Genomic DNA, 9,350 nt, shown 5'->3' on the forward strand with positions numbered 1-9,350 from the left:
GGGGGAGGCTTCATGGAGACACCCTAGTTCTATGGCTCAAGGATGAGGATAAGAGGGAACTAAGCCTCTTTACGTGGCTTACCTACTGGGGGACCTCAGAACTACTCTTTGTTCATGTAACCTTGCCTATCAAGCCCTGCCCTGGGGTCAGGTCAGGAACGTGGGAGCCAGCTAAGCCCACAGGTGTATGTGACGCACACAGCAGTGTAGTAGGAACAAAGGAAACCCTCATCCTGGGGGCCCAAGCCCAGCGTGAAAGCAGCGCAGTTTACCCAAGATCCTCTGCGTCCCCCAGAGTCACGTGTGTGCATTTGAACAAGGAAACTCAAAAAAAATTTTTTTAATACCATGCATTTTCTTTTTTTTTTCTTTTATTTATTTATTTTATTTTATTTTATTTTATTTATTTTTGGCTGCGTTGGGTCTTCGTTGCTGAGCACGGGCTTTCTCTAGTTGTGGTGAGCAGGGGCTACTCTTCATTGCGGTACGCAGGCTTCTCATTGAGGTGGCTTCTCTTGTTGCAGAGCTAGGCGTGTGGGCTTCAGTAGTTGTGGCGTGCAGTCTCAGTAGTTGTGGCTTGCAGCCTCTAAAGCACAGGTTCAGTAGTTGTGGCGCACAGGCTTTGCTGCTCCACGGCATGTGGGATCTTCCCGGACCAGGGCTCGAACCCATGTCCCCTGAATTGGCAGGTGGATTCCTAACCACTGCGCCACCAGGGAAGCCCAGGAAATTCACAATTGAAAGGACTTTCTCTTGTGCCTTCAACGTGGAGACACGCCAGTATGATACTCGCCAACATTCACTGAGCACTTTCTCCATGCCAGGCACCCCTTAACGTGCATCACCCAGGTTTAATCCTCATGGCCAGATGCAATAGATAATATTATTATGCTCATCATACAGACAAGGAAATCGAGGCAGAGAGGATTGAAGTACTTTGCCCAAGAGAGTACAACTGGTAAGCGATGCGCCTGGGATTCGACTCAGACAGGCTCATTGTCTGAGCTGTTCTCTCCTTTTTATTATTATTCTTTTTTAATTATGGCAAAACACATACAACATGAAATTTACTATCTCAACCATTTGTTAGTGTATATACTTCAGTAGAATTAAGCACATTCACATTGTTGTGCAATCATCACCACCATCCACCTCCAGGACTTTTTATCATCCCAAACTGAGACTCTGTCCCCATTAAACAAAAATAGCTCTCCGTCCCCTTCCTCCCAGCCCCTGGCACCCAACATTCTTCTGTCTCTCTCTATGCATCCGACTACCCTCAGTACCTCGTATAAATGGACTCACACAGCATGTGTCTTTCCGTAACTGGCTTATTTCGCTTAGCTCTGTGTCCTCAAGGTTCATCCATGTTGTAGCAAGTGTCAGACCTGTTCTTCCTTTTTTATCGATAATATTTTTATATAATTCCTGATTCAAAGGGCACCAAAGTGCGTTACAGTGAAGTCTCCTTCTCTGGGTCCCCTGCATGCACCTTGTGGAAGCAGCCGGCACCATCCACTTCCAGAAATGTCTTCTGCAGAGACAAACAATTACATATGTGGATTCTTTTGCTCTTATATTCTGTTTTTTACTCTGTTCCACTTTGTTTTTCTTTGTCTGCTTTCTTTATAAATTTATTTATTTGTTTATTTTATTTTTGGCCGTGTTGGGTCTTCGTTGCTGTGCGCAGGCTTTCTCTAGTTACGGCGAGTGAGGGCTACTCTTTGTTGCGGTGCGAGGGCTTCTCATTGCGGTGGCTTCTCTTGTTGTGGAGCACGGGCTCTAGGTGCACAGGTGTCAGTAGCTGTGGCACGCGGGCTCAATAGTTGTGGCACACGGGCTTAGTTGCGATCTTCTCGGACCAGGACTTCAACCCGTATCCCCTGCACTGGCAGGCGGATTCTTAACCACTGAACCACCAGGGAAGTCCCCTGTTTGTCTGTTTGTTTGTTTGCTTGTTTTCCCCCTTTGCAGCCTGCCTCGGAGATCGTTTCATGATCAGTTCAGAAGACCTTCCTCTCCTGATCTTTCAGCTACACAGTAATTTACTCCATGAGTCCACACAATGGCAACTTCAGAACCTGTGCTTTTAACCGTGTTAAGGCGGCTCTGAGCCTCCAACTCTCACATTCATCGATTAATGCCACACGGATTCCTGTTTAGCAAACATTATGTAAGAGGTTAGAACAAGTAAAGAATTGCAAAGTTAAAGCACAAAACTGAGGGATGCAGAGGCTGACAGTGAGAGTGATGGCTGACGGGCACCGCAGGTTGGAGAACACTTGGCTCTGATCCCACCCCCATCCTATTCCTCCCAAGTCTTTTCTAGGTCAGGAAATAGCACCCCAGGCCCCTGGCTGCCCCAGCCTGATGCTTCCCTCCCCCACCCGTCTTATTCTATCCAACATCAAGCCTGTCCCTGGGTCTCTCACATCCTCACCCCACTGCCATCAGCTGGTCCAAACCAACTATCCCTTCTGAGCCGCTCAGTCACTCCCACCCCACCTCATCCTTTCCCCTCAGAGCAGTAGTCAGCGACATCTCACCAAAAGGGAAATCAGACCCCATCACTCCCTATTAACACCTTCCAGACTGGACACCCCTGTTCACAGCAGCATTATTCACGATAGCTAAAACGCAGACACAACCCTAGTGTCCATCGACGGATGAATGGATAAGAAAAATGTGATCTAGACATAAAATGGAATCTTATTCTGCCTCAAAGAGGAAAGAATTCTGCAATATGCTACATGGATGAACCTTGAGGACATTATGCTGAGTGAAATAAACCAGTCACAAAAAGACAATTATGGCATGATTCCACTTTTATAAGGTACTTAGACTTGTCAAAATCATAGAGATGGACAGTAGAACGGTGGTTGCCAGGGGCTGAAGGAAGCGGGGTGGGGAGTTGCTATTTAGCAGGTGTAGAGTTTCAGTTTTACAAGATGAAAAGAGTTATGGGGGTGGATGGTGGTGATAGGTGCCCATCAATGTGAAAGTATTTAATACCACTGAGCAGGACACTTAAAAACGGCTCAGATGGTAAATTTTATGTTATGTGCATTTTAACACAATTTTTTTAAAGCAATGAAAAAGGAAACCCTTTCCAGAGCATAAAGAACTTAATTGGAGGCCCTTCGGGATCTGGTCCCCACTCCCCACTCCAGGCACAATGCCCCTCAGTGCTCCGGACAAGCCCAGGTCCTTCCCACCTGAGGGCCTCAGTGCTGGGCACCCCCTCTGCCCAGGCCCCTCCCCTGTAGATCTCGGCACCGAGTCACCTGCTCAGAGAGGACCGCCCCATCCCCCCACTAAGTAGTCTCACTCTCCTTTTCCACCATAGGGTCCCCGCTTCGTTCTCCCCTAGCGCTTAGCACACCTGCGAGTGTTTCATTTGTTTCACCGTCTGCTTGTCTGTCTCCCCACCAGAGTGAAGTTCCACAGCAGTGGGGACCTGGGCCCGCCTGGTTCATTCCTGCATCCCTGTTGTGGGTTGATGTTGTCCTGACAGCAGATGCTGAGTTGGAGTCTGGGGTACAAGATTATTACTAGGGATCAATAACTGTGAAGGGAAATGGGCGGAATCTGGGCGGGGCAGAGGGGAAAACCGGCCTACAGGCCACGCAGGCCCAACAAAGACTTGGCCAGCCAGGCACAGCGCTCTGGAGTAAAAGGACCACCTGCTGGAGCTGTCCCCCATGGGCACAGAAGTGCCCTTCTTGCTCGGTCACCAGGTGCGAGCGCCCCAGGGGAGGGTGTGACCTTGAGCAAGGTAGCTCCCTGCGGCTGCAGCAGACCCCCAGGGACTGGGCAGACCCCTGGGACTGGTCACTGGCTGCTCTCTGCTGACCTCACTCCTCGAAGCCCAGCGGCAATTTCGTCTTGAAGGGGCTCCAAAGCAGGGCTGCTTCATGTCTAAGCCAACGCCTAACTCCTAGCACAGGGCCTGAAACTCCTAGCAGGTGGTCAGCACTTATTGAATGAATGAATGAATGAACATTTGATTGAATCTTGAAGTACAGATAGGATTTGGAGGAGACAAGGCAGATGCATGTTCCAGGCACGAGGCACAGCTTGTACAGAGGTAAAAAGGCGTGAAGAAAAACGAGGCATGTTCCCAAATCGGCAAATACTAAGATAGGGTTGGATCCCCACACAGGGGAGCAGAGGAGTAAGGCTGAAATGGTAAGCAAAGGCCAGTGGACGAGGGCCTTGTAATAAATCACACTTGAATTTTATCCCATCCGCCCAAGGAAGCTTTAAAAGGGCTTCAAGAAGGCAGAGGATGTGACCAGCAGGCTTTAGGAAGATCATTCTGGTGGCCTTTCCCAGGACGGCCAAGGAGGACGAGTTAGGAGGCAGAAGGCCGTTTAGGAGGTGACTTTGACCCGGGCAGGCCTGTGTTCTAAGGCACGGGCACTGGAGAGAGAAGCAGGCAGCCTCTGACATAGCGTCAGGAGGCCAGAAGGGGCCACGGCCACAGCCTGGAACCACCAATACGTAAGCTAAGTCAGTGAAGAATCAGCGTCTAAAGAACAAGAAGGTCGGTCAGGGAGGAAAAGAGGAAAGGACTGAGTCGTGGGAGCGCAGGCGAGAGAACAGTCCAAGAAGGAAACGGCAAGAGGGTCAAGGCCATTAAGAGGTCAAGTGCAATAAGGCCCAAAGTGCCCGTGGATTTGCCGTCAGGAGGGCAGGACTCCAGACCCAGCTGGTGCAGTGCGTCCTCCAGCCTGACCTGGGGCTTGGGACTCCTTCACCTGTCAACATGCTTCAGTCCAGGGTCTCCCCCAAGTCTGACCACGAGATGCTCTGGACCGTGGGACCCTGGAAGCTTAAGGTCCAGCCATTTCCTTGGAGAGGAGCCCACTGAAGTATCAGGAGTCCCGAGTCCTAGTCCTGTTGCTGCCCCTGCTATGGGGCCTTAAGCCTCAGTTTCTCCCAGGGTGATGGGTCCAGGTGGGCTCTACAATTGCTTCTGTCTGTCGATCTGGACTGCCCAGTGCTCAGGTTCAAAGAGAGTGGCACAGGCGGCCAGCTCTCCAGACCCTCTGACTTGGGAACCCTTGCTGCCTCCGCACTGGACCCTGGGTTCCCCCCTCCCAAGTGGCCTATTGTGTGAGCTCAGTTTCCATGGGGACAGAAACCGGGTTGAGAAAGGAGAATGTTTACTTTTTCCACCGAGCTGATGCCCACGTAAACAGTGTGGTCCCATAAGTGGAGCCCTCGCCCTGCCCTCCCCGCTCCCGGAAGATACCCGGATGGGCACATCTCCCACAAGACCACCAGATTCAGAGACAGGGACAGAGCCTCCCTCACCAGCCTCCCTCCCACCATGAAGCTCGCCATTGCCCTCACCCTGGTCACCCTGACTCTCTTCTGCAGGCCTGGTGAGTGTCCAGAGCCCTCTGCCCCAAGCCGAGCTCAAGAACTCTCCCAGTTCTGCTCGGGAGAGGGGACGGCTGTCCGTGCCCTCTGTTTAGCTGCCGGGAGCAGCTGGGAAAGCTGACTCCCAGCCAGGAAGCTGGGTCTAGCAAGCAAGCTCATCTTGGGAACTTGGGGAGAGCCCCGAGGCTGTGGGGAAACCTGAAAAGGACCCCATCTTCCATATCCAACAACCTCAGAAGTGCAGGGAATGGAACAGACTGGAGGGAGGGATGGAGAGTATCCCACCTAGATGCAATGACCAGCAGAATAAGAGTAACAAACAAGCTTCTCAAAGCCCAGGCCTGGACAGACCCCGAGATGCCAAGAGACCTGGGTGCTGCCTCCAGATTTGGGGTCAACACACCACTCTGGCAGCCAGAGGGGCTGGAAGGAGCCTCATGGGTTCCAAAGAAACCCAACCCAAGGCAAGGTCTCCCATTCTGGGCAGAGAGGAATATTCTAGAAAGGGCTCTTCCCTTTGGGAAACTGCCAACTCAGAATGGAGATTTCTAAACATTTTCTGTCCTCTGCAAAAAAAGGGTTAGGCGTCTCTAAAGAGTTGCAGCTGTCACTAAGAGGAAAGGAATGGGGTGGGGGGGTGAATCACACCTCCCCGGAAACCCCCTGATCTCTTGGGAGCTGGGTTACTGAACTGTTTTTTACTCTGTATCAGCCTCTTCTACAACAAAAAATTTTAAACAAATTCCTGTTAGTTCACTTTCAAAGTGTCCTGACAACCATGGAGATAAGTTTTATGACCTTGGCGAGGCGGGGGAGTTAGAAAACCAAGACCAAGAGGCAGTGGGAACAACTATGGTGCAGAGATGTCTATTTCAAAGGGGAAATAACATCATTTGGACTGAAACGTATGTTAATTAGAAGATCTCAACGCCAGGTACAGAGGAGGGTGGCTCAGCAAGACAGGACTGAAATATGTTAGGAGGTGGGGCTGGGATGTGTTGGTATGTTCCTGTGTGTGCACATATAATAATACCAGTAATAAGGTCTAACATTTATTTAACACTTACAATGTGCCCATCACCGTGCTGAACCCCGTTCACAACAACCCTATGAAGTGGGGACATTATCCCCATTTTACAGATGAGAAAACTGAGCTAAAGAAAGATAAAGTAACTTGGCTGATGACATAGTAAGTTGCAAAGCAGGGATCTAAGTTCTGGAGAGGGCCTGACTTGGAGTGGCCACTTTGAGTGGGGCCCTGGAGCCCAGGCAGGGGAGTTTGCACACAAGGCAGCAAATTCAAGGACGGGGATTTGAGACTCAGTAGGAAAACGGGCAAGCAGGGAGTAGGGGATGGTGACTCTCCCCACATTCCTGGGGGCAGGGACCTAAAAAGGAGCACAACCGGAGGCGGGGGAGGGAGAACTCTGGCGAAGGGAACACGAAGGGAACACGGCAGGGCCAGGAATAGACGCAGAGGTGTGTCTGTGTGTGGATGAGACCACAAGGCCTGGCGCCCATAGCGGATTCCTCTTCTGGGCCAGGCTCGGGGGCTCATGCTTGGCTGGTACAAGTGCCTCTTCCTGCCAGAGCCTGACTTTGTCACGTGTGGCTCAGACCATCACTAACCATCGGTAAGAGGCATATTTCTGGTGGGAGCCAAAACCCTCGACGGCCTCTTCCCAGCCCCCTCACGGCACACCAAGATCAGCAGCTTCTATTCTCAGTGCCCTGCCTAGAACTCTATCAGAAAGAGCCAGTAGCACCTTGCCCACCGCAACCCAGGAAGTACAAGGGAGGCTCAGGCAAGCCACGGAAAGCTGGCCGCAACCCAGAAGGCATCCACATGGCGTCGAAGAGTCAACTGCTTGGAGCGCCACCAGGTCTCACATTCAAGGCCGTCGATGAAAGGGCCGCTATCTCTTGCTGACAGGCCCAGCTATGTGCATCTGGGCCAGGCCCAGGCAGGAAGCTGGCCAGTGTAGACAAGGGCCTGGATACACGCGCTCTCTCTTTTCTGTGCTCCAGCATCTACAGAGGTCTGCCTGAACTTTCTACACGTCATTGAAAACCTCTTCACGGGCACGCTTTCCAGCTATGAGGCTGCCCTTGAACCCTTCAGCCCTGAGGAAGACATGAAAAATGCAGGGGCCCAGCTGAAGATGCTGGTGGACACCCTCCCCCAGAAGGCCAAGGACAGCATGATAAAGCTCATGGTACACGGCTCCCTCCACTCTCACTACCCAGCGGGGCATTTCCCACATCCCTCAGCTGCAGTGTCACCTCCCTTTGGGGACCCTTTTCTAACCCAGAGAGGAGAGTCACAGTGCAAATGTCCCCAGGGAAGCAGGCACAGCCATCTTACCTTTTTTAAAGAAGCTTCTGAGGGACTTCTCTGGCGGCCCAGTGGTTAAGACTCGGCGTTTTCACTGCAGGGGGTGTGGGTTCGATCCCTGGGCAGGGAACTAAGATCCTGCATGCCGTGCAGCCAAAGAGTAAAAAAAATAATAAAGAAAGAAAGAAAGAAAAGAAAAATAAAGAAGCTTCTGAGAAATAGTCTAAGCTTAGCTCCTCCCAGAAATACCGAACCTCTTAGGTGACATTAAAGTTTCTGGGTCTGGCTTTGACGTTCATTCACTATTGTACTGGGTTTTTTGTTTGTTTGCTTTAGGACAAAATAATCAAGAGCCCACACTGTGCTTAGGATTTAGAAGCTGAAGATCTCCACCTGCCGAGGCCCCGCCACTCCCCGGATGTTTCCTTCACTCCATCCCCACCAGCCCTGCCTGGCTCCCTGCAATAAAGTACAAGCATCACATCTCTGTGTCCCCATCTCTTTTTTATTCACCTGCTAGAGTGAGAAGGTGTGCCACTGCTGGGGTAGGTTTAGAGCAAAAAAAAGCAGTGGCCATGGAAACACATCCCCAAGGGGCCCAGGCCCTGTCTCACTTCCGGTCCGCAGGTGGCCAGACCAGCTTCTAGCACATACTTCCTTCCATGGGCAGAGAGCTGGCCTGGAAACGTTCCCAGAGCCTTGCTCAAACTTGACCTATGGGGGAAGGCGGGGGGAGGTTAGACAGGGTGGCAGCTGACCTCAGGCTGACCCCCCTAACACCCATTTCATAATGAAATTAAGTGTTCTGTTTCTTCCAGACCCTTTGGGATCCCACTCTTGGGTGGAAAAAGAAATATTTCAGGTGATTATGCTACCCAGACATGCCTGCAAACAAAGATGGAGCTTTCCAGAGAGTTCTGTCTCCCAAAGATAAATGGTGGACGTTTCAAGCATTTTGACAGAGCAGTAGGGCGCTATGAGGGGCTGAGTGGCCCTGTGACAGTCCTGCAAATCACACCCAGCACACGACGACGCCCTCCACCTACAGAAGGATCAGATTCCTAAGAAACTTAGGAAACAAAGGCTGGAGGGAGGAACAGACGCGATTCCTTGATCAGGGATCCAGGGTCCCTGGGGGTGATTTCAAGGAGCAGTAGACTCTGAGGGGCGTCCCCAGAGAAGGCAGGTTGTTTCGCTCACTTCATATTTGCTACATGAAATTATTTATCAAACTATTTTTTAAAGCAAAAACCCTCTATTCATGCATTTTCTAGATCCTTTATCAGTCATCATTGTTAGGACATCCTATTTCCAGGCTGAAATTGCGGAGGCCTATGTGTCAAACTGTCCATTCACGTCAGTCTCTGCCCAGAAGAGGAGGCTGGGGGGTGGGGGTGGGGGGGTGGGCCGGGACCAGGCTGGTCGGCACCTAATTACTGCCGTCCACTGGCAAGGATGCTCTTGTTCGACCCCGAAGCCCCTCTCTGACCTGCCCCCGCCTCCCGCCGTTCCCTGAGTCCCCTCCCAGCCAACTTTCACGCCACCCCCTTTTTTTCTTGTGGCGAAGGAGTCTTCAGGCGTGAAATCAATCCCTGGGTATTTACCGGCACTCGCGATGTGATCATAG

At 51.4% G+C, this 9,350-nt stretch overlaps 1 protein-coding gene across 1 annotated transcript; it reads left to right on the top strand.

Moving 5' to 3' along the window:
* The first annotated feature begins 5,335 nt into the window (after window positions 1-5,335).
* Window positions 5,336-8,092, top strand: SCGB1A1 (secretoglobin family 1A member 1). The gene is made up of 3 exons (XM_068556484.1): window positions 5,336-5,390; window positions 7,417-7,604; window positions 8,060-8,092. The coding sequence occupies exons 1-3, from the start codon at window positions 5,336-5,338 to the stop codon at window positions 8,090-8,092; spliced, it is 276 nt and encodes a 91-aa protein (XP_068412585.1).
* Window positions 8,093-9,350: the final 1,258 nt, after the last annotated feature.

The sequence above is a fragment of the Eschrichtius robustus genome, chromosome 11 (genome assembly GCF_028021215.1).
Source record: "Eschrichtius robustus isolate mEscRob2 chromosome 11, mEscRob2.pri, whole genome shotgun sequence".
NCBI classification, from domain to species: Eukaryota; Metazoa; Chordata; class Mammalia; order Artiodactyla; family Eschrichtiidae; genus Eschrichtius; species Eschrichtius robustus.